The sequence below is a fragment of the Falco peregrinus genome, chromosome 5 (genome assembly GCF_023634155.1).
Source record: "Falco peregrinus isolate bFalPer1 chromosome 5, bFalPer1.pri, whole genome shotgun sequence".
NCBI classification, from domain to species: Eukaryota; Metazoa; Chordata; class Aves; order Falconiformes; family Falconidae; genus Falco; species Falco peregrinus.
Window position 1 is genome coordinate 73,114,383 of NC_073725.1, and position 25,627 is coordinate 73,140,009.

Here is a 25,627-nt window from a genome sequence, read left to right on the forward strand (position 1 = left end):
GCTTTTTGAGAGAACCGGAAAACAGCTTTCAGAACTTTGGTTGAAGACAGTTATCTTCAGCTGTACTTTATGAAATACATACAGGGAGATATCACTGCTACCAATCATTGCAAAAATCTCCCCCCAGAGCTTTAAAATTTTTAATTAGATTCAAAAAATCCCAAGCTGGTATCCTTTTACAATAGCTACAAGAATGGCCTAAAGCATTCCAAAGATGCAAAGACTTTTGTGGTTTGGAAGTGGCCTAAAGTTCATCCCTCTGCAGAGAGGCAACACTGTATGTAGTTGGAGTTATTAACTGTACGAGATCAAGTAATCACACAGACTCGGTGTTTTCTCCCCATCACACTTTTGCATACCGCATTATAGACAAGACAAGAAATCCACTTTAAAAGGAGACAGCTAGGTTGAAACAGTTACCAATATAAAACTGAAAATACCTGTTAAGAGTAACAAATGCTAATCTTTAGGCCCCTCAGCACTGACCATATTCTGTGAGCAGAGGTAACACCTGGTCCTATGGGCAGGAGCTGGAAGTGACCCCATCACACCACCAGCAGAAACAGAACAAGATTCTTAGTATACCTTGTTTAAATGCAAACATTCTGTATCCTCCGCTTTGATGCTTTGTAAGAAAGGCAGCAGGTGCACAAGATACCCAAAGAATCCTTGCAGCTTGAGTTTCAGAGCTGGAGAAGCATCTAGTTTCTGACAAAAATGCAAGACCATTACACCATGACAATACAAATGAGGACCCCAGTATTTCCTTTCAGGTATAGCTTGCTGGTCTGTAGCATCCAGAACCAGCTTTACCTTTACACCTACAACAAAGCTGATAAGAATGGTGAAGTATCACAAAGCATGCTTAAGTATTGATCAATACTTGTTATACTGAAGATAAAAGATTTGCAAACAAACCATAGTGGCTTCCCAATAGGTTCATAGCAATTCCAACAGTGTCATAGTTCTTGTGCACTCCCCCACCACTTCCCATCTTTGCCAAGGAAAATACAGCCCTTTCGTATAGCCCTGGTGTTCAAAACACCCAGATAGCTGCTGTAACACCAGCATCACTGGTCCAAAGTCACTTAGGAAGTGCTGGAACCTCATTACCCACTCTAGAAACATCTAGCTTCCAAGTCTCCTTATAACAGAGCGAAGCGATGCTTCCATACTGTGCAGCAGTGCATTCTGTTTATTCACCGCTACCCCCGTGGGCTTCAGACACATTTAGTTCCCTCTCAAGATGGTCTGACAGAGGCCCAGTGCCAGAATGACCGCAGAAGGCACCAGTGTGGACTACAGAGCCGTTCCACCATAAGCTCTCAGAGCAAGTTTACCAGCCTCACACCATCCGCAGGGGTGACATGCACAGACAAGGCAAGTTTGGAGACAGGCACGCGTACTGACAAGCACCAGCGCCTTCTGCGTTACCTCAAATAACCAGAGGACCTGGCAGGCGCCAACCACAGGGCCCTGTGGCTACCCCAGACAATCGCACCAGCCCCACCTGGTGCAGGGAACACAGAGAACAAGTCAGGTGTGCATTCCTTATTCCTGCCAAAACATTAGTAGCTCTAGGTGAACATTTGAAAGATGCTGGTTTTTTAGAAGTCATTTAAGAATACTTTCCAATTCCCCACTGGAACATTTTACTGGCTAAAAGAAAAAGTGGTAACAAAAAAAACCACAACATTTTTTTTACTTGAAGCTCCTGTGAAATAAAGCTTTTTCACAATGAAATTCAAAGACCTGCTGATACAGCCAGTAAATAGTTTGCAGGTTTAGGGACACCCACCTAAAGCAGGAAAAGCTGCTAATTAAAGCACATAATTTCATTTCAGTCCAGAGTCCTTTGCAAGAGATTTGAAAGCTCCACTATTGAAGTCAATACCACTTAACTGGCTAAAGAGATTTTAAGTGAAATAGTTCAAGACATTGTTCTTAAGTATTAGTGATGTTAAACACTGCAGAACATCTTGTACAAATGTAACAGGATGCCCCAATTCCTAATATCTTCGTTAGTCCATAAAAGACAAAGCCCAAGTGTAGCTAGAGCGGCCAGCTACCACCAAATGGCACTCCTAAAGAAAAACCCTACTCTGCAGAGCTAAGCAAGCCTGTCAAGGCACACTGACCACATCTTGATTTGGGTTTACCAATGGACCGTATTATTCAGAAACTTAAAGAACTACAAAGCAGCCTGATTAGTTGTATTTTTTTTTTTTATTAGGTTTATTATGACTTAGAGTTTCTATTACTCCAACTGGGTAAACCACATTTGAGAGTAAGTTTAACTGCAGGACTTCAGTTTCAGCCAAAATCATTTTTGCATTACTTTATTGTAATATAGATTTAAATTTAACATTTAAAACTTACTTCATTAATAAGCAAGCCAAGCTCAGTAGCTTCAGTGCAGGATGTACTTTATGTAACTTGCCGCACATTCATGTTAGATTTGATGTACATGGAGAAGAGACCGGTCAACTGTACGATTCATAGGAGAAAGCAAAAGTAAGCACCATTTTTACCAAACTAAACAGTTCTCAATTCAGTGTTTCTTACAGAAAACTCAATTCACTTCTGGCTCTAGGAGCTGCAGTTTGGAAAATAGCTGAAAGCTATCTCCAGAACATCAATTTTCTACACTGGCACAAGAAATAGTCTTCAAAGCAACAGGTACTGGACTTTTTTATTATTTTTTTTTTTTAAGAGACAACCTGTTCTCCTTGTGTTTACCAGGTGAATACATGCATTTTTGATCATTCTGGCAGAGGTTAACAAAGAGCAAACAACAGCTGGGGCTAAATGAAAAACAATCAAAAAGTTGCCAAATATTTAAGATACAAGCAAAAAAACATTAATGCAACCAGTTTAATATCTAAGCCTGCTTTCTTTCAAAGAAAAATGGCACAAATTAAATAAAAAGCCAGACAAATTTAGTTTTAGGTGGTACTAGACTGAATTAATGCCTCAAAGCATTAATAGGATTTATTTCAATGCAAGGAAGGGGAGAAGTAATTCAAACAGGCTCTGTATATTTGGACTAGACCAGAAGCACTGTTACAGTTTAGTCCACATATGCAGAACTGATACCAATGTGATGTTACCTTTACCACATGTAATAGTAAAGTATATTAGAAGTTGCAGAGCTTAAGCATCTTAGTTGTACAAGCCAGTTAATGAATAAACAGAAGAGCTAAAGACTGGTTCTCACACATGTCCTTTCAGTTCAGGACTCCAGATTTTCCTTTTTAGAACAGAAAAATCCCTCTGCCAACAGCCTAATAAATACTAACACGTATATTTAGATACCATCTTCAAAGTCTTTGTTGAAAATGCAGTCTCCAAATGAAAACTAGCTTTATGCAGTATTAATATTTTACATAAAAAGTCTTATGAATTGTAGTTAATAGCAATAACTGAAATTAATATATACTGAGTCTTCAGGTGATGTGCAAGTTCAGCTATATCACACAGGTGGGGGTTTTGAACAGTTCTTACCGTCTTGCTTTGGACAGTTCTTACACTTGTCCCATAAACTACAGAATCTCTAGCTACAGTACTGTGCAACTGTTGACATCTTCACGAGCTCTTTGATGTAAAGAAATTTGATGGAAGCACCACAAAGCAAGGAAACCATGCTCTCAGTAGAGCCTTGAGTTCTGAGAATTTAACGTATCATTGCTGTCTTGCCTTGACTACAGAACACCAATGAGAGAACACCAGGGTAAAAAGGAGCAAAACTACAGTGAACTCTGCTTCAAATAGGGAAGGTAATACAAAAAAGATCTGACTCTACAAGCATGTAAGCAAAAGTCTTGAAGAGCTGTGTATTAATATGGAGCTCAAGGTGCCTTAACTTAGCTAGAACACCACATTTTTTAGCATTGTGAATCTAGCATAGCTGCATTTCATCCAAGAATCAGCCTACGCTTCCAGTTAAAGCATGCATACACTTCTCTAAATACCCATTGCCAACTTGCAGGTTTGGAGCTGCTCTTGCTCTTTATTCCTCTTATTATCCCTTTCATAGGCAGAGACTCAGAGGCCCAAAGAGCCAGAGCTCTCCACCAAAGACTTGCTGCATCTACATGCCAAAATAGTCAGGACAGTCTTTGAGACTGACACATATCCTTCTGCGCTCAGAAACGGACTTGCAGCAGATCAGCCTTGATCTCTAGTTCAGGTTTAGTTTATGCGTAAGTTATGGCAGCCAGAGTTCAATCCTATGAATGTAAGCTCAACACAAAAAGAAAGCCATTTATCCTTTTTAATTCATCCTTACGGCACATTTATCCAGAGCTTTATAATCACTTCCAGTTTTAAATTGTTTTCTTAGCACTTCACAGAACCTGCATGTCACTCCCTCCTGAAGGAGATGGCATCACACAGAATCTTGTTTTAAGTTAGTCCAAGTTTCCACATGTGACCAGAAGTTTTACTTGTTAGAACACATCCCTTTTCCAACTATTCCCCCTCATTCCCTCTCCTCCCACCCCTCCCCAGCAATGGGCAATTACTTCACAAGAAATGTAAAAATGGGGTATGGGTGTACACAAAACCTACCCTTCACTAATACTGAACAGAAAAGCCTATTTTCCAATTACAGGACATCTTTCTCTAATTTAGGTCAGCACTGGTGCAGTCTGCACTGTGTATGTTTACCACGAGGATAATACCAATAAGTACATATATTTTCTCAAACTGATTTAAAAGCCTATGAAGTTAATTGGGGAAAACTTTAATATTGCTACTTCAGAGCACTAAAACACACAAAGTGAATCCAATAAAGATCCTTGTATTGATTCAATATTAAGTATTAATTGCATGACCATCATAGCACCTCTTTACATTATCACACAATCACCAGAATTATCAACTGCTTTTAAAACTAAAAAGGGTACAGTCCAATATTTATAACTTGCACACTGTTACTATATAGAAACTAGGTGCATGGTACAGTGCTGCAAAAATGGAAGCCTGCAGTTTTGACAAAGATGCCAAGTCATGTTGTAGACAATTTCAGTCAAACTGGCAATACTGTTTAAGCAAATACTCAACACAGCAGGAAATAAAGGACAAAAAAAAGCATTCTATAACCAAATAAACATCTGAAATTTCCTTTCCCTTTAAGAATACAAGTAAGGTCACTTTTAGCCTTGGAACGGATACATGTTTGCTTATGATGATCTTGCTAACTACTACACAATATCTGATGTCCTCTGCTAAGAATATAGTTTAAGAAAGCCGCAGTTACAAGAGGCATCTAATGTAATACCTAAAATTTCCTTTATGGCATTTACTGAACTCATTTGTCTTAAACAGTGAATATGGAAAGATGGCCTCATGTTTCCTTTTCAATAGTACTCTGAGGATCAAGTGGCTTTCAAGCAGCATGGTGGGTTTGAAATTTTTGCAGTTTAGATCATTCTGTTGCGTTTATGAGTTGGTGAGTCTGTAATGACATCGCCACACTGGGCTGAGGTACGCTTTCTAGTTCCACCATTGTCCAAGTGGAGTGCCATTTCTTCTGATATGAAAGTGTTCAAATCAACATCATGGAGTCCATTTCTCCTTCGACTAGCATTGGAGCCACTGCTCACGTGAGTGGGCGAGCCTGGGGTACTTGAGCGAACACTTATACTAGCCATTGCACCACTAAGACCTAGGGGGGGAAAAAAAAAGAAAAAGTATTTAGGTCAAACAGTAAAGAAAGTTAGTTTCCCTATGTGTGGCAGAAGGGATTACGCTTATCTGACCTCTAGCAAGATAAAGACACTTCATCCTACTATTTGTACCACACGTATTTGAAGCCCGGACCACACCTTCCCAGCTTTTAGTCCGTGTAAGAATCCAGCTATTACTAGAACTGCTTTTTATGGCATTAAAATGAGTTTGTGAGGTTTGAACAGCACACTACAGCAAATGCTAGCCTCATAAGCATGACACGCTGTTCAGAAGTATGTGTGCATATGCAATTCAGTATGAAGGCTTCACATTAGACCAATAGTTACACAGATGGAAAGTCCCCTACCCAAGGGCTTTCCAGGTTGACCTGACACTGTCTTGCTTCAAATGCCATTGCCACCCTGCTCCCTTTCACCCCCTCAGTCACTGCTGTTCTAAAAAACTGCAGTACAACAGTAGATTTCAGACAGGTGTATACCAAAGCTTTTCCTTTAAAAACTAGCTGTATTTCACAGCTGATGCTCTTAGGCAATGCATTAGTACCAGCAGAATTCAGAACAGCACTTAAAACAACAAGTGAAGCAAGAGAACATGTCAATCCCCCCAAAATGTGCTACTGACAGATCTGATCCAAAACACTGTCCCAGCTTACACCAGGTTTGTGTTCAGATTTTTTATGTGTTCAGATTATTAAGAAAATGTTTAAATAAAACAAGCTTTTCTTGTAGAAATAAGGCCACAAACAGGAAAACCATGAACTTCATAATAAATTGAACTTTTTGTCTTCAGTAATGTTACTATTACAACTTTGCAAAAGCAGAACATTCCAAAACATAAGTTTAGTAAAGGGTGGTTGGTATATCAAAGCCTAACAATTCTTCTCAATTTGGAATTCAGGTATATTTGTAGATAAACAGGAGCTCAGAGAAAAGACAAACATCTTTGAATTTTCTTAATAATAGTCAGATTTGAAGCAGTTATGATAGCAAAAACATCTGTTGGCCCTAGAAATAAGCTACCCAAGCAAGAGTCATGCAGGAAGATGAGCAGCATAACAAGGTCTACATCTGTGTATTTTTCTAGTAATAAGAACAAGCCAAGGAAGCTGTCCACAAAGATTTCTCAGTAACCTTCAAAATCTTGAATTCTCAGAGGTTCTCCAGCCTCAAGTACTCTGTGCCTCTGTCAAGCCATTGTACATCTTGTATATTAAATGGCTTTACACACAGACATCTTCATATATGGTCAAGTAGGTAGCCAGATGCCACATGCTGACAAGTAAAGCCCAACAGAACCCCAGCTATTAGCTGCTGACAGGCCAAATAAGCAACTTCGGAGGCTCTGTGAGCCGACTGCTAGAGCTACTAGGTCAGTTGACAAACCTCAACTAGAAGATAAATTCTAAAGCCATGTGCAGCAATGACAGGTTGGCACACAAGTCAGGATAGAACAGGCTAACCAATTTCACACTAATGTGCATCACTGTTGAGTGAACCACTTAATGCTTCGATCTTATAACAGCAGAGGATACACTTTCGCACAGTTAGAGCATTACACAGCAACCAGTAGAAGTAGCCACTAATCCTGATGCTTCCTTCGAGCTTTTGCTTACAGCTCATTCAACCATGACTCAGAAGCATGGTCTGAAGTCTGACAGAGACCATGCAGGTTTCATTAATGTTAAAGTAATTTTTCATTCATAATGGCAGAAAGGATTTAAACATCAGAACCTGGCTTAGCGAAGAGATAATTCAGAAACCAGGTTTGTTCCAGTACTCCCAACCATTATAAATGAGAGGTTCTGATACATCTACCAAAGAAAGTAAAGCAGCTCACTGGCAACAGACAAACGAGCAGAAAGCCAATTCAGACATCATTAACTTGGATTAACCACCAATGTGCAAAATTTGGGCAGGTAACAAATCACTTCACAATTCAAAGACAACAGCAACTGGCATGACATACATTAGAAAGTATTAATTGATCCTGTACATTTGAACCGGAAAAAAATCTGACAGTGCACAGAAGGTGATGTTGTTTCAAATCCAAATTGGCATTGCAGACATTGCCCCCACACCACTATTCCTGGCAAAATTGCTCTGAACATAAGTTCAGTGTTATTACTTCCACCAAGCATCAACAATTTACACCACTTATCAGTCATTTACATTATACAACCCATAACCAAATGGCTAGTATACTATTTCAGTTTTATCATGACATCTTCTCATTATGTCTAGTGCCCAACTAAGGAGAGAAAATTTAGTCTAAATAAACCCCAAAACTGGCCTGTGATGAGTGATGCCAAAAAATGTGTCCTCACAAGAACTGTGTTTTTAAGCAGAGCCTTTTCAAGTAACAAGCATTTTTTTAAATTAGCAGATACATAAGTCAGAATTAAAAGATGCATCTGTAATACGCTGCAGCATATTCTAAAACAGACTGCCAAGGTTTGCAAGCAGTGCCTCAAGCAGGCATTGACTTTCCAATATTTAGGTAACACTGAATCACTGCACATTTAAATACACAGACAACCTTCAGTAGATGATTAAGAAGTTAAAATCTTCACTCGATCCCAGTGTCAGAGGCAGGAGACTAGTTCTGAATTAATTTCTACAAATACAGAGGTACAAGGATATTGCATCACAACACGAACTTCTAGTTGCAGTTTCATCTTGCATCTCATACAGGTATTTAGTACTGAACTAGTCAGTAACAGTCATTACTGAGTATGCTAACAGACTGAGCAAGAGTGACAATTTGCTATCAGTTACTGGCAGTTAACCGTATTACACAGCACTACACATCAATCCAAGAGAGCAGAACTGGCAAATGAAACATTGAGATCACAGTCTCGGATCAGGTAAGCAAGCTAACGTGGAAGAGTCAGAAAATGTAAGGCATGCACTGAAATATCAAGTTGCCATTTCATGACAGCAACATCTTTGAAGACAATCAGCAATGCAACTGAAAAGATCCATTTTTTTTGTTGTCACAGAAAGCATGTTTCAGAAGCCATGATGCAGTTTATTTTTTCTTGAAAGGTTGTTGTAATGTAAAGAGGAAATCTCAGAAAAGGCATTTTTGAGAGTTATTCTGACTAAGTAAGTGTTCAGTGGGCCCCGACACCTCTTCCCAAAGCATTTAACTATTTAAATCAATAAAGCAAGCAGTAATAGACACTAGGAAGTAGTAAAATGACATGATTGTTACCAATGCCATTTCACAACCTCAAATTTCAATACTGTGATTAACATGACCTAGTCACAGGTACATCAGCTATGTATAGACAAGACAGATGCCAACACACCACGGTGTCTTTACTTCTTTAATGATCCAATGACCACTTCTGAAGTCTCCTACAGCCTTCTACAGGAGACATTTCCTTTTTTACTACAGGCCTTTAAAAAAAAGAACACAGCTCCCTCCTCCTTTTTTAAAGGTGAAAAGATTAAAGTGGAGGGCATATCTGAAATATTTCACAGTACTTATTACATTCTCATTCCTGCCATATCTTTCAGTCATCAGCAACATAGCTTCAAATGGCATTTCATACCAGTAACCTCACCAGAAAAGCTATATGCTAAAGCATTTATTATAGTACTACTAAAAGATGCTGCAGTATAGAAGAAACTGACTGGTACTAGCTAGTTTATAAGTAAATACTCTCCAAAACTATCAGGTGATTAGAATGCCCAGCTTATAGTATGTTTTATAGAGTATGAAATACTTAAGGTAAATGAACTTGCTAATTGAGTTGACAGTTCTATCAATACTGGCCTAAAACTGTAGATGCCATTTTATCAGCACTGTACTCATTATAGACATGGATACAAGTTATGCCGTGGTAATGACCTGAAAAAGATACTGGGTAACTACTGTTCAGTTTAGTAACAGTATTAACTATTGTTTTTCAAAAGTTTTTATCAGGAAGTACCAAAAAGAACATTCATGCTTAAGTGTGACTAGAGCAGGAATTAATTAATAACCCCAGATAAATACAAAATGGCATGCAGACAGATCCTTGTCATCACTCCTGTCATACTCACCCTTTCACAGCACTGCTCAAAGAGCAAATTTTAATAGTACATATTAATATACAACTCTTGATAGCTGTATCTACACAACCTTTAAATTAAACTTTCAAACTGTATCTGAACTATGCTCTCCTACCCTCCGCTTCTACCAACTGCTGCTTCTCCACTCCACCAACAACTGCTGATGTTTTATACAGCAGTTTAGCATTTGGAGAAGAGAATAAGGAAGCCTAATGGGAATCCAGGCTCTTTTTTTAAAAGGGGCCAAGCCCCACACTTCTACATGCTAGAGCAAGGGTTCCCTCACTCTGCCCCAAAGAGACCAAATCACATTAGTGATACACATCAACATCAAAGCAAAGGAACAGAAGAACCAACAGTCCCTCACTGTGCTGTTGCCTGTTCACATCTCTTTTAGTTACGAAATCTCAAGTCTAACACATTTCAGCATTGCCTTCCTAAGCTTGCTCCTTCCACCTCCTCAAGTCATAGCATTTTCTCCCATTATGCTGGCAGAATAGCTTATAAAGCATGGAGCACATCCCACAGTAAGAGACCAAAGCATCATTTCGAACACGGACTGTGCACCAGCACAAGCACTGCAAGATTTGGTATGCCAACCACAGCCAGGCAGAAAATGACCTCACACATGTCAGCTTCTGGGAATCTTATGACTATTTAGCTCAGTTTGATGTAATTCTGTCATTTGAAACTCTTGTCTTCCAGAGCTGGATGTGGCAATATGCGTCCAGAAAGTAGCATAGGTATGGATGCATCTTCACTTATCAGCAATGACATTTTAGGGACTGCTAGAAGTTAAAAATTCAATGCTATCTTCAAAATGCTGAACAATAAAAGTATTATCACCTACTATCACATCTTAAAATGTTAAGCACCAATAAGACACACAGTTCTTGAAGTTTCAGAAAAAGCCACCTGAACTTCAGAGTAAAACAGTATTAACTTGAGCTAGCTAATCAGCTTTTCTTGAAGGCTTAACTTCTCAGGTATTCACAGTTCAAGTTACCAGCCATGTTGTATTTCAAAGGTTACCCATCAGCACACAAATAATTGAGAGCTCATGTTATGGGAAAGGATTTTTATTATTATTTACCAGTTTACTCCCTTAAGACCTTACTTGATTTCCAGAACTCCTTCTCAAGTACCCTTAAATCACATACAGATTTCAGTAACAGTTGCACAGCATACAAGCCACAGAGTTAAGAGGTAGATCACATACACCTTGATCATTGTGTCACTGTACTTTTTGTCATGACCCTTCTGTCACAATCATTTACTTTTAGCTACTGTAACAAGTCTTGAAAGAACAACAGTAGAGAAGTTCCCTTATAGCACAAGGACTATTGACAACTAAATCCACAAGACTAAATTTTGGGTTCAGAATCCCTAGCTTTTGTCAAGAAAACTGTCAACTACCTTGCAGAGCTATCACATAGGTAAGGTATTAGCAAGGTTTGAGACTGAAGAAGTAAGGCTAGAATGCCAGTTTTAACAGATTTCAGATACAACATAGTTTTAAAATTGTACTGATACCTAAAGATGCTCTTCTCTAATGTTGTAGTCAAGGGCATACACCCAGAATTGTGTTTGATGTTTCAGGAAATAATTAGCTGTTTTGTTACCACATCTTCTGTTGAAGTTTTCAGATGTGATTATGAAGCTTTTAAGAGCTTACATGATCAAAATGCAGCTATTTCCCTCATCACAGAGCCAGATCAGCAAGTTTAGCACCATGGTCTTTAGACATATATTACTACCTATTTCTGATAAGTCAATAAACCAACACTGCCTCCACAGAGCTTTATTTGGTGTTGCAGATTCATATCTATCCCTGCTTCACTAAGAGCAGAAAATTCTAGCATTGTCCCTCAAATCTAATTCAGCCTATCCATATTTCCAATATATAAATACTCTTATTTCCACAGAAAGCCTAACAGCACAAAGCCAGATTCCTTTACAAGCCAGTCAAAAGCTCCTCTCAAAGCCCTAGTCCTCTACACTTGCTGAGACCACTACTCACTATTGTCAGGCTTTCTCACATTTCCTCACAATACCTAGAGACAAAGCACTTAAAACAGCCTGCCAAAAATAGAGACAAGCATAAAACTACAGAGGACATTAATTTGCACATACCTGAAGACCCTACAAAGTTTCAAAATCAAAACAGATCCGAGAAGCCCTATAATAAACAGGAGAACAGTTTGGAAGATTGTTTAATCACAGCTTCCTTAAAGAAAATGAGGGGAGAAGCTGGAGGAATGCAGGCATATGCAGGCAATAGCCTAAAAACAGTTATGAGGCTGAATACAAGCCTAGTCACTAAAGGATTAGCACAAAAGCATTTGTGTCAAAGACCAGACTGAAACTGATATCAGGAGAACCTAATCCAGAAGGTGACTGACATGCAACCTTGTCAACCAGCTGATGAAGAGTGCATTTCTAGCCCCTGCAGTGCCAGTACAGAGCAGGAAACTTCCTAGTCTTCATGACCTTATATTAGATTATGAAATATTAAAGAATACCTCATGGTTCTGACTCCCATGCTATAGAGAAGCAACTTCCATAAGTCATGTCTATACAAAGCTGATTTTAAGAAATACAAGGAGCTGAAAGTGCCCACGTTTACTCCGCTTGAGAGCTCACTGTGCTGAAGTGAGTCCAGCAAGCTTACTCTCAGCTGAGAGTAAGCCTTTGTAGTTAGAGCTAACTGCACACTGGATTCAACTACAGTTTCAGAAAAAAAAATTTAAAGAGTTTTATCACATCCTATCAGGTGAAAGTCAGCTTCTGCAGTTGCTCTACTCATGAAATTAGCTTTACCTACTGAATAAGCCATACTGATCCACAGAATTCTCTAGCCAGCTTCCAATATGAGACAGACAACTGCCAAAAACTACAACTCAGTAGAAGCTTGATCTAAATGGCAACAGAGCAGCAAACAATACCAGAATCAGGCTGTCACCTAGACAGTAACAGCATCTGGCTATGTACCTTGAAAAACCACTACAGCACTGCAGAAGCAAGGCTGCATTTTCACAAATACACTCATCTCGTTAACTCATGAATTCCACCCCACACTGGGAATACTGCGACAATAAGAATTTCATTTAAGTTTCACAGGCTGTACTTCTAGGTAGCTTGATTTTTATTTTTAGAATGGTCAACTATTCATAACTCAAGGTATCTGCTACACTTCAGGATTTTACAAGGTATAAAACCCACAGATGAACTGATTTATTTCACCTCAGGAGCTTTTAAAACACATTTTTATCACTTGCTAGGTAACAGTCCAATACAGAATAAGCTAGAGAATACAGATATCTGGAAAGATAAAGACACACCACCAACAGGGGCGGGGGGGGGGGGGCAGGCAGGGAGGAAGGAAATTCAGTATGACATTGGAAGACAATTTAAGTCTGAAAGCAAACTAAGTTCCAAACTGGACAAATACACAATGATGAGCAACTAAAGTACACTTTGCAGAGTATTTTAGAGTAGAATGCTAAACCATATTAACCAGTGCACAGTAACAAGGGTACTACAGTGAGATGAGGTACCCCAGACAGAACCTTCAGGCATTACATTTCCTCCTTAACCCCACAAGTATTTGCTATTAGCCAAATCTTAGTATTTAACTAGTTGCTAACATAGTATTATCATTTTCCAAGATTTCTGTTTACTTCAGCATTGGTATGAATGCCAAGTCTCTTCATGCTTCAAAGACACTACCAAGAGTTGATACTTAACTGTTGAGTTCACAGCTGCGGAGTATTACACACCCAAACATCATTTTTATACAGTACCTTTTCCTCATTCAAAATATTTGACTATGCAGCTTTCTACTAGCTAACATGCCTTACACATGCAAAAACTCCCTTAGAGATCAGATACGCCTTCATCTGAAACAGCAGCTACATGACATAATATGACACAAGCAAGAACAAGACATGCCTTACAAACCCCCACCCAATTTTAACCAAGTAGGATTGAAAAAGTTACTGTTACCATGCAGAGCTATGGCTTCACGGAAGGGTTGCAAATCAGTCTCTACAGATGAGCTAGTTTCTGTTGAAGTAGCTCGGTTAGGGGATACTACAGTCAGTCTTGGGGGAGCTCTAGAATTTCTTGGAGGAGGAACTTTCCCACATAGGAAGCTGATCAAGTCTTCTCTACGAATAGTTCTTCTGCGTTTTTTAACCCAAGCTAACACATCCTTATTCCGACGCTGATAGCCAATCTGAATTCCTACATCAAAGCTTCGCTGATGGGCATCCACACTTTCTGTAAGAAGACAGAAAAAAGTTTTAGTGTTACAGATAGAGCAATGTATAGTATTGGCACATCACTGATGCAGCTTTCTGTCAACCACGAAGCCAACCACGGGAAAGAAGTCCATCTTCTACAGGTTACTGTAATGCAGTACCAAGTTAGCTGTAACAAATGAGCTAGCATTGAAGATTAGTTCAATTAAACCTAAAAAGAGTATTAACTAAAAATTCCACACACTCTTTAGAAATCAGAAAGTCAACTAACTCAAGCACCACCTGAACAGCATTTACTGTTATTTCAGGTCACCAGTGCAGCACTGCTTATGAAACCATATTGTATTAACATTAAAATCATACTTTGAGCTTGTCAGTCTGAGGAAGGTACTTAAAATCAACAGACAATGCACTTTAAGAGACACACTCTGCATCAGTACAGTCAGGAAACCCCACACAAAGAGTAACTGCTTTTCTTGACTCTAACAAGTAAGGAATTTTCAGAACTCAGATGTGTTTAGAGTTGCCCTAGTTTCATCAAATTTCAATTGCAGAGGCAATTTGCAGGAGGCCATAGTTTTGAAAACTAGTTAAGGCAAGTGTCCCCAATGCCTTTCAAGTCTAAGAAAATTTCCTTCCCCATTTAAGATCTCATTGCAACTTTAATATACAAAACCTTTGAACATGTATTATTTGCAATTAATCCTACCACAAAATGCAATTTCTTCCTCCATTGAAATAACTGGTCACCTGTGCACATCAGTTACAACTGCACTTCCAAGCAGCACTTAAGCACCTTGTATTACATTGCTTTCCAGCTTTGGTAAGTACATTTCTGGTTACTAGTTTAAGTACAAGTAAGTTTCAGACAGCAGGAACAGGTGGGACAAACTCTATTCTCTACACAACCGCACTCATCTTGTCATAGATTTGTTATCAGAGCTTTGCCAATAAGTACTTCGGTTTTATGAGAATCACTGCAATGTTAATCTTGCTCCATTAAAATGGACAAGAAAAGACATCAACATATCAGTCCGATTTCATTTACTTGATTTCTATAGACTTCTTTAAATCTGGTAGAGCCAATTAAAACAGCTTTTTATATTGCTTTACTAATGAAGTCCAGATAAGAGCTATTTGCTCAGAACACTATTAAGAGACTTAAGAACAGCTGTCCAAGATGTCTGTTTACAGGTAAACCAAGTGGCATATACATCTAATCTAGTTTTCTCACACTCAAAAAAATTTATCCCTATTAAATGCTATTCTTAGGCTTACATTCTAAGGCAGCACTGCATGGTCCACAAGACAGCACTAAAAATCTACACTATCAAAGAGCAGCACCAGAAACTTAACACAACCCACCAAAAGCAAAAACACCTTAAACTGATCATAGTTAAATCTTGGGGCTTTCAGAATATAAGCTACACTGGCATTTACACCAAGTATACTTAACATGGGAGTTACTTTTATGCACTCTAGGAGTATTTTGCTTATGCTGCTTTCTAATCAAAAGGCTAGATTTGCAAATGTGAATTCCTGTGAAAGCAATGGCAACTTGACAGATTATTCCTCCAGCCATTTTATACTCCACCGCAGCTTAGACTCCAATGCACTCACAGTAAGAGCTACTCAAACACTTCAGAGCCAATTTGAAAACTGACAATATTCCTTTAATCACTTCCTGCAATACCATGAGAAAGTCCTTCTGAGAGATGAAAAGGCTACCTTTATGTCAGTAAACCATTTTCCTCACCTACAAAAATGCTTTACAAAGGACAAACACGAACTAGTTATGAGGTCAAATGCAATGACTGCTGATGTAACCTGGACAAGTTTTAGGCGTCATTACACCCTGGGAAAGATTAGATTTATGGAAAAGCTACAACTACTTTAAGAAGTTGAACTGGCCAAATACAAGCAGTCATATTTCACATATTCTGAAATTACCAATTCAAAACTAACATCAGCACGCTCTGCTCAGTAGGCTCAGAAGTCTTATTCTAACGTATGCCTAAGACTTTCTACAGTGCCCTTAAGTTTTCAATCCTACATTGCAAGCCATGCCTACACCTCTTCAGCACAATCTGGAAGATAATCAAATGTCTTTAAATGCAGCTGCTATCACCAGCACCAATTCCTGATCTAAGACATTCACAGTGTGGTATAGTACTAAACTTCCATTTTCAGAAAAAATGCTGACATTCAAGGCATCACGGCATTCTCCCTACACACTCTTCCTCATGTAGCTCTTGTTAAAAAGAATTGTGATGCTTCAAAAATCCAAACATTTAGCAGATCAGAAACCAGCTGACAGGGCAAGAGGCAGTTTGTCATGTTCAGTTTATCACACGAAATACTTCTCCAGTGTTTTGACAGGGTCCTCCAAAATACAGACATTAATGAGTACGTGAGAAATGGATTTTTGAAGAGCCATGTTCATCACAAGGGAAGGCAAATTCATATTAAGAGATTGCAACTTGCCTAGTGTGCCAGTGTCTAGCTGGTTCTACCCATGTTCTCAAAGTTCTACCCAGTTGGAAGTTAGTTTAGAATTGAAAGATGGCAGTTCTGAAAAACTGAAGTACTTCAACACTTGAAGATCCATTTGAAGGAAAGACTTGTTTTGGGTGCTGTTTTTTCAACTATTACAGTACACCTAACTGAAGACAGCTTCCTACTTAAATTCTAGTTTCCCTGATCACCACATATATACTCTCCTGTTAACCACGGTATTACACAAAAATAGTGCTCATTTTGCCTATATCACAAGTAATCAAGTGATTTACTTAAAAATAAAACAGCCTAAGTCTCTGTAGCAAATACATTGTAAGGGAGAGCAATACGATTTATAAAAAAGGTCTGTAATTATTTATTAACATCACCTGCTGCTACTCCTGCACCATGATCAAGTGACTAGTGTCCCAGACCACGTTCTAGTGACCCACTCCCTCAGGCCAACACCTACATGATGTTCTGCCCCTTTAGATGACCCATGACATACACAACATTTAAATGCATTTTCTGCAAGAGTCAAGTCTCTGGCAGTGAGGCTTATGCATCTACATTTCCTCCTTGCTCCATCCACATCTGTCAAACCTGATCAGCCATCACAAACATGTTCCTAAGTTCAACTGCTTAAAGCAAATTAAAACAGGAAAACCGGAGACAATTGAAAGAATATGCAGGTAGAACTACCAATAATGCTGTACAGACCAAGAAAAAATATACCCCTCCCAACTAAAAAAAAAAAAAATATCAAACTACAAGCCAGAAAAACAACTCTGAACTTCAGGTTTTTCCTTCTGAGGAATGGAAGACAGTAACAATGGGAATCACATTGTGCCAGTTTAAGCCTCCACTGATAGGGATACCATTTTTGTACAACCTTTTAAACAAACCAGAAACCTCTGAATGGTATGAATAATTCTTCTACAGACAAGAATTCTTGTGACAATCCAAAGAACAGCAGAGTGCAGAAACAAATCCTGACAGGTGTAAACACACACTAAAACAGCACAAGAGCCTAGCCACATGCAGAGTGGATTCTTATCGAAGTTCTGGCTAACACCACTTTCTTTACAGCCACCCTGGACACAGTCGCAATGACATTCAGTGGTTAAAATAAACTGGGAGGCTTACTTCAGACGCCTCACTCAGATGAAAATATAGCTCTGTCACGTAACATCTATGCAGAATTTTACAAACACTAAACCCAACCTATACTCCACTGCAAATGACATGTATTATACTGATATCCCAACATTTAACATGCCATGAAATATACAAAACACAGGAAATGTAAGCACTGCTTAATAAGCTACTGCACTCTTCCCTTGAATGCATGAGAGTGAGCCACACAAAAAAAAAAATCCCTTTTTCAAGGGTCTCCAAGTGAAACAGCTTTTAAGCTATTAGTCACTGACATGAGGCAACAGAAAAAATTCAGCTACCGTCAGCTAAAGTGGCCCAGAGAAAACTTGCAAGATTCAGGAAGCAGTCTCGGGTTAGATTTTATCAGGGTGAATAAGAGACATTAACAGGCCCTGCTTATGAGTAAGCGGGGCAGGAGGCAGAGCGGCCCGGCTCGGCGGGGAGGGCCGCGGGGGCAGCGGGGGCAGCCCCTTACCTTTGTAGAGGTTGGTGACCGCAGTGGCGGCGTTCTGGAAGGGGACCCAGAGGGAGAGCCCCGGCTGCTGGCACACCCGGTCTGCAGGGAGGGAAGGACACACGCTGTTTATTTTGGAGTCACCAACTCCGAACGGCCATGTTAGGTTTCGCCATTTTGTTCCACCTTCTGAAGGCAACTCGGGATCAGGGCCGAGAAGGGCGGGCGGGCAGCGGCCCGGCCCCGGGCAGCGGGCACGGCGGTGCCCCCAGCCCGCCGGGAAGGCGCCCGGCGCGGCCCCCGCCCGCAGCCCCCGCCGCACAATGGGGCCGGCCCCTCACTTCGCCATTTTGTCGGAACCTCTTCCCCGGGCCGAGCGTCGGGAGCCGCCGCCGGCAGGGCCGGGCCTCCCGGGCAGCCCCCACCCTCCCCGCCCCCGCCGCTCCCGGGCACCCGAAGGGCTCGCCCCCCGCCGGAGCGCCCTGCCTCCCCGGGGCCGCCCGGGCCCCGCCGGCCGCCCGCCCGGGCCGAGCTCGCCGCCAGCCGCCAGCCCCGGGGCGGGGGCGGCCGGGCCGGGCCGACGCCAGAGCCGGCCCAGGCCGCCGCGCCGGAGCCCGCGGAGGGCGACGTCCGGGCCGCGGCCGCGGTTCGCCCTCACGCCATTTTGTTTTCCCGTCTGCCTCTATGGACGGGCGCGGAGCCCCCGGGCCGGAAGCCCGCTCCTCCCCCTGCCCAGGCCGCTCTCGCCGCCACATCCCCTTTGTGAAGCCGCGGCCCTGTTGCCACCCCACCGCCGGCGCCCCGCGGCCACATCCGCGGGCCCGGCCCCGGGCCCCCCCGCCCAGCCCCAGCGGAGCCCCCCGGCCCGGCCCGCCCCAGGCCCCGCCGGCCCCCGCCCCGCTCACCCTTGTAGAGCTGCGCCACGGCGGTGGCCGAGTTCTGGAAGAGGTGCCAAAGCTTCTGCTGCTTGTGCTCAGGCTGCGCCGCCGCCTCGTCCTGCAGCTCCGGGGCCAGCGCCTCCTCCTGCTCGGCCTCGGCCAGGCACTGCCGCTCCCACTTGCTGAACCAGTGCTCGGGCCCGTGCTCCTGGATCTCCGCCTCGCCCTCCTCCTTCTTGTCCTCCATCCTCCGGCCGGCTCCGCGTTCCGCCTCGCAGGCCCGGCCCCGCCAGACAGCTGCGCTCGCCTCCCCTCCGCAGCCAGGCCGGCCCTACCTCACCCCCATGCTCCCAGGCCCGGCCCGTCAGCCCACCCGCCCGCCGGCTCCAAACACACTGAGCACCGGCGCCGCCCCAAGCACAGTAAAAGCTCGTCGGAGACGCCTTGAAACGTGCTGCCGCCTAGCGCCCGCCCCCTCCCGCCATTGGCCTCTGCTGCCCCGGCACCGACGGTTTGAACGGCACCTCAGGCTCTCACTGGTCTGTCCGCACATCCATCATGACGTCCTGTCGGGGGCGGGCCCTCTCGCAAGATTGGTTACCCCGCCACACACCCGTGCGCAGTGTCGTTGGCCGCGGGGCGCAAGCGCAGTGGCCTCCCCCGGCGCGGCCGGGCCCTCCCCCTGGCGTGATGCGCTGGGTCCTGAGGCGGCTCCGCCCGCCCGCGCCCCTCGCCCCCCGCCGGGCCCGGATGCAGGCGGCGGGCCCGGGTGGCCGCTCGGGGGCTGGGGCCCCGCCGCCACGGGCAGGTGGGGCTCTGCAGTCGGGGTGCCCGCGGGGGCAGGGCAGGGCAGGGCGGCTCTGCCATCTTGGCGCCGGGGCCTTCCCCAAGCGGCGTGAGGCGTTGCCCCGCCTCGGGCCTCCCACCAGCCGCTGCCGGCGGGGCCGAAGGCCGGGGGGTGACAGGCGGCCGCGGCGCCGCCAACCTGGGGGCAGGGCCTCGCCCGGGGGCGGTTTCCTCCGCCCGGCCTGCGGCCAGCGCCGCGCCCGGGCCCGGGGGAAAATGGCCGCCGCGCAGGGCCCGAGGGCCGGTGCTGAGCCCGGGTGCTGGGCCGGGCCAGGCTGCAGCGCCGGAGAGGGCTGGGTGCCGGCCGGGAGCTTTGCGCTGGGCGTTCGAAACCCTCGCAATCCCTTTTCTACCGGTTTTGTGCTTCTGTTAAGCACCTTTTTTGGTAGCGTATTTGCGCTGTACCAGGCAGAATGCCAATACGGTGAGATGGAAATCCCAGCTGCTTCGCACGAGTTTAAAGCACTCCTTTACCTCATTGTATCTCTTCAGAACGCTGCCGTGAGAGTCACCTTCCAAACTACTCCAGCCACACTACTTTCAATCAAAGCAAATGTCCCCAAGCCAGCACGTGAGCTGAGCCACGAGCTGGTGGAGAAATAATGGATCAGCCAGCAAGCGCCTTGAATTTCGTTCCTCTGTAAAACGCTCCCGGTGTCTTTGTTCCTCTGCTGCAAAGGCTGGAGGTGCCAGCAGCTGGTTTGACATCCGTCCCAAGGCTGCATTGCCGCTGCTGCATGAGTGCGGCTGGGTGCCAGATCAGCTCTTCAGTATTATTATACTGGTATTACACACAAACTGGTAGTCTGGTGTACCCATCCCACTCAGACCCACTGGTGTGTTAGAACCACGCACAAGCTTTATGGACCATTTCCTCCTCTGATAGCCTATTTTATTCTTGTTCCCATTTTGAATCTGGATCTCCATACAGCTTCCTAAAATGTACAGGAATTCAAGCCTAAGTCATATGTAGAGAGGAAAGAGATGGTTATGAGGAAGTCATGAGAACTGTTGGGATTGTTTTTTTTCTCTAAGCACAACTGCAAACTAAATCTGCAAGGCTACTGCATTTCCTAGACCACCAAGACTAACTACTAGGGACCTCTTCCTTGTGGGTTACGCTATGGTACTCCATGCAAGTAGGAAGGATGAAGGTATCCATCTGTACCACTGTGCACGTGTTCTAAACTGCAGATGTGGAATTGACTTTGGCTTTTTAAAATATATTTCATAACGCTAATGCATGTATACAGAGGCATGGATATTGTGTTCCTTTCTAGGTAAATCTCTGTCCAATCCTTGTTTAAGGCTTAGGAACTTAAGCAGGTTTAGGAGTAGTCCTAAGTATAAGCTCTTGGACTTTCATGAATGTACAAAGATAGCATAGAAAAGAAAGGAATAAATAAAAAAAAATGTTAAATGTTGACAATAAATGGAAATTCATTTTGTAAGTCAGTTATATGTTGGTTAGTAGACCAGTAAGTACATATTGTGGTGGAACATGGATTTTCTCCTGTGCAACTGTTTTAAGGCAAACAAAGCACAGAAGAGGAAACTCTTCTCTATTGAATAGGATTTCTTATAAACTACCCACAACTTGAAAATGTTCATTCCATATACTTTTTAAATTGTTTAACCATTGAAAGGCATCAAACAGGAATGTGTAGCAGGACTGTGCTCAACTACTTCTGCAATAAATAGGGTACTTAAAATCCATCTCCCTCATCAAAAGGTGAGCAGAAATTCTCCTGTCAACTTCAATTGGCTTTGCTGATGCCCCCTGTAAGATCTGAGACCAGAAGTTACTGCATGGAGCTCGATGTAGGAGGGGACACAGCTAGCCTGGGGTTTGTGTACCACACATCTGTTTTTCTGAATATTTCCAAAGAGTTGCATAATGCGGGCAACTGTGAAATAAACATTTGGTTACCGCAATACAATGTAGTGTTATTTATCAAGCTACAGTCCTGAAATTTGGCAATGACTGATGACCATTCAGTATAAATCAAGCATGGAGTTGTAACGCATCACTAGGTGATGCTGGGTAAAAGCGTAGCACCCAAATTTCCTGGTTTAATTTAGAGAAACCTGGCTACACACAGTTCTCAGAAATGCCTACAGCTGATAGAAACTGCTAAGATTTTAAGAGGGCTGTTTTCCTTTCTACACGCATTACACCAAGTGGGGTGGGTAATGCTGGAGTAGTTGTATCAATTCTTTTTCAGTTTTCTGAAGTGGCCATTGGTGATTTCTGGGATAGTAGTGTGGAGAGGCTTAGCACAGCTGAGAACTGGGATACTGAATTTTAAAGTTAGAAAACCTACACCATTTTTTAACAGACTGGATTGAAGAACTTTAACTTGGTCTACAGACTTCTTTATGCCACCTGAAGATAAAAAGGGTGTTAGTGTCCCATTTAAACCACAACAGTTAGGGACCTGGGAAAGGAGTCAAGCATTTTCTGGGTCTAGAAGAATAATACACCAAAAGAGTCCTGCAGGTAAAGAAGTACCATTAAATGGAGAATGAAGACAATATTGGTGGACTTTTCCTGGGTAAAATGTGGAGGAGGCAGCAAAAAGGAGAAGAAAAAGAAACAAAAGCACCACACGCAAAAGACCCTCAGCACCCCCAAACACTCTTCTCCCTGATGCCTCCTAAGAAGCTTAGTGCCTGTATCCTGTAAGCAATAATGATTCACCGAAGAATTTTTCCTCCCTATAAAAAAGAGTAAGTTTCATGCTAATCCATTTTGACCTGCTGTTGGTGGCCTGGAACAAACACAGCTGTGCTGGTTTTGGTTGCTGGTAAGCCATTTGTTGGCTAGAGCCAAATGCAAAAAGACCAGGAAATCAATGGTGTATGCACGGAGAATATGGCATCTGAGTAATCTTGGTATTTTGCCTCTTAATTTCCCCCATGGGAATGCTGTAGTGATGAGAGCAGTGTGGCATCCCAACTGAAGTCTCAGGGGATATAATTACTGGAGCATGATGCGGGTATGCTAATTGTAGAAGGCTCTGAAGACTTGTTTTTATTCCCTTATGCAGACTCTTACTGTGAGTTTAATTTAATGATAAATAAAGGAAAACATTTTTTAAATATGAAAATATGAAATTGAGGGAAGATAAGGGTTTGTTGATAATACAATGTATTCAAAGTGAACACTAACATTTTAAAACATCTGAATGTGTAGGTGGCTGAATATAGGCATGGAAATGTTTTCGCAGTGCTGTGGCCAAATGTGTGGATACTTGTCCGAGAGAACTTTCTTGACAGTTTAAGATATTTGAGGAACAGAAAGGAGCAGGTACTCATTTCACCAAAGGGGAAAAAACAGGTCTGAGTGACAACATCTTCATTTCTCTTCACCGTTTTGTCCTTTGGGATCAGACTCTGAGTATGCTGTCCTCCAAAAAAACAGGTCAGCGGAGAAGGAAATTGCTCAGCTGGAAATTGTAATGCTTCTCAGGCAAAAGTTTTCAGACCAAGCAAATCTGAAGTAGTATGCCTGAGCTAGCAAGCAGCAGGTATCTATAAGAAGTCTGATTTACAGAGAACAGCAGTGCACTGACTGTTGCATATGACGTAATCAAGACAGTTTAACCTGTTGTTGATGCGGTCAGTTGGCCTTTTATGTATATTGGCTTGTTACTGCTATTCCTCACTGAAAAACCTGGGGATAGAGCAGCCTTCTGGAAACACTTACCAGTTCGAACAGAAACTGCCTGACAGAGGTCAATAGCATCAGTTTCTGAGGGTTCGTTAAGGTTGCAAGAGCCTCATATTCTCCTGTTTGGAGTCATGGGAAGTAGAAAAGAAAGGAAACGGGAAAAAAGGATTTCTTTTCCAGTATGTGCTTCCAGGTAATGGTATGTTCCGAAAACCAAAACTAGATAAGCACTGCAAAAAGGCTATCTGAATGGTGTTTTGAATCTTAAAATGCTGATGACCTTAAATAAAAAATGAATATTGTGACAGTGTCTGCATCCTTCCTGCAATTTCCTGGGAGCACTTTAGTAGCAGCACTTCCAAGACCATGACCAAAAGGCTGTCACATAAAAGCAACTTGAAACTACGTGATTAAAGCTTGGTCAATTTATTTTTGCCTAAAATAGGGATCCAGCAACTTTTTGCCCCAAAATCCATGCTCAATATGAGAAGAAAAGCAATTTGACTCTGTGGGAACAAGATTCTCAAAACCTAATGTCAGGGCTCTGATATCAAAATCATTAAAGAAGCCAGACAAGGAGCAAGACTCCCCTTCTGATAGAAAGAAAGCATGACTCTACTGAGATGCAGATCATTTACATGTGAATTCAAACTACCGAAAAAAGTAGCAGACACAGTTTTACGTTTTACTGGGTAGTTCCTTACTACATATTTGATACCACTCAAATAAATGGTATTTCTTGCGTAACAGGATAAAGCACATGGCGAATATGCAGTTGTCCTCCTGCTCAGTACTTCAGAGCAGCCTAATCTTTCCTCATGCCTTAAGAACCGCTCTGAAAGGAGAACTCTGCTTATCTATACTACTTCTTTAAACAGCTTTTTTTTTTTCCCTCTAGATTCAAATCTCCAGTGCATCATCAAAAATAAAAAACATCTCTACATAGCACGTTAATTGAGATTCACAAACAAGATCCTATTGCCGTGGGCTGTATACAAATGAAAGAGAAGGTCTTTGCTCTGAAGGACTAGCAATTAAAACACAAAGGCAGAAAAAAGCGCGCATCATATTTTCATGATCTATGATGAATGAGCAGATGACTATTCCTTCTAATAACACAGCTAATGTTTGTGCATATGCTGGTATTTCTGTTGCCGGTCGTAAGATGGACGGATATCAAAGCTGAATTCAGTTTGGGAGCTTGTGCTGTGGTTACTACAACTGTTGGCCCAATATGGAAGTTTTTACCCAAAATTCAATCCCAAAGCCATGTCTAAGGCTGCAGGAGAAACAATATCCAATAATCTCCAACCACTGCAGGTCAAAGTCTAACTGTAAATCATCTTAACCACTTACTGCAGATACATGGCTGGCCTATAAAACAAAAAAGGCTACAGAGTAGATGAAAGACCAGGAAAAAAATCATTGTGGGGGTAATCTAAGTGGAGTTTCCTTTGTTTGCAGAGGAGATTACTTGACCCAGTGCCTTCATAAGACAGGAAGCCAAGGCTTTTGAAAATCCTTAACAGGGTATAAATGAAAGTAGAAGTTCTCCGTGTGTGTGTGGTGTTGGGATATTTGGCACTATGCAAATTGCTCTTAGGTGCTTCACCACTTACTGTCATTTATTAGTTGAAGGAGCAGCAGGATGCCAAAGGTCTGCAGGAGATTGCCTGCATGCTCCCCGAGGCAGTTATGAATCACTTCGAATCACTTCAGCATTTAGCTCCCCTCTTTTTTCAGACCATCACAGTCTATAAAAGAGAAAGTAGCTTGCTGCATCACTCTTTGCAGATTATTTTGAATCCCAGATTGCAAGAGTGTTTCGTAAGTTAGCCCTGTGCTCAGAGATTGGGGGTGGTGGTGGTGTGTGCTTCTAGGCAGAAAGACCCGTTCCAATTGTTTTATTTTTGAGTTGTCAGCTTACCTCCGTACAGCTGGTCACATCACATAACCTATCGCTTCCGAAGTCAAGTCACAGGGTCACAGGTAGGACGTTAGCTTACACCATACCCTTGTTGGGTACAGTCATGAGAATGCTCATTTTACGCTGCTGGAGTTAGCTTTGAGGAGCAGGGAACCCATAATCTTTTTATACCTGATACCATTGC

At 42.5% G+C, this 25,627-nt stretch overlaps 1 protein-coding gene across 1 annotated transcript; it reads right to left on the minus strand.

Moving 5' to 3' along the window:
• Positions 1–2,323: 2,323 nt before the first annotated feature.
• HAPSTR1 (HUWE1 associated protein modifying stress responses) lies at positions 2,324–19,414 on the minus strand. The gene is made up of 4 exons (XM_055805207.1): positions 19,025–19,414; positions 18,141–18,221; positions 13,755–14,030; positions 2,324–5,668 (listed from the first exon to the last, which is right to left on the minus strand). Exons 1-4 carry the CDS (start codon positions 19,242–19,244, stop codon positions 5,424–5,426), a joined length of 822 nt encoding a protein of 273 aa, XP_055661182.1. The 5' UTR covers positions 19,245–19,414; the 3' UTR covers positions 2,324–5,423.
• Between the last annotated feature and the right edge of the window lie 6,213 nt (positions 19,415–25,627).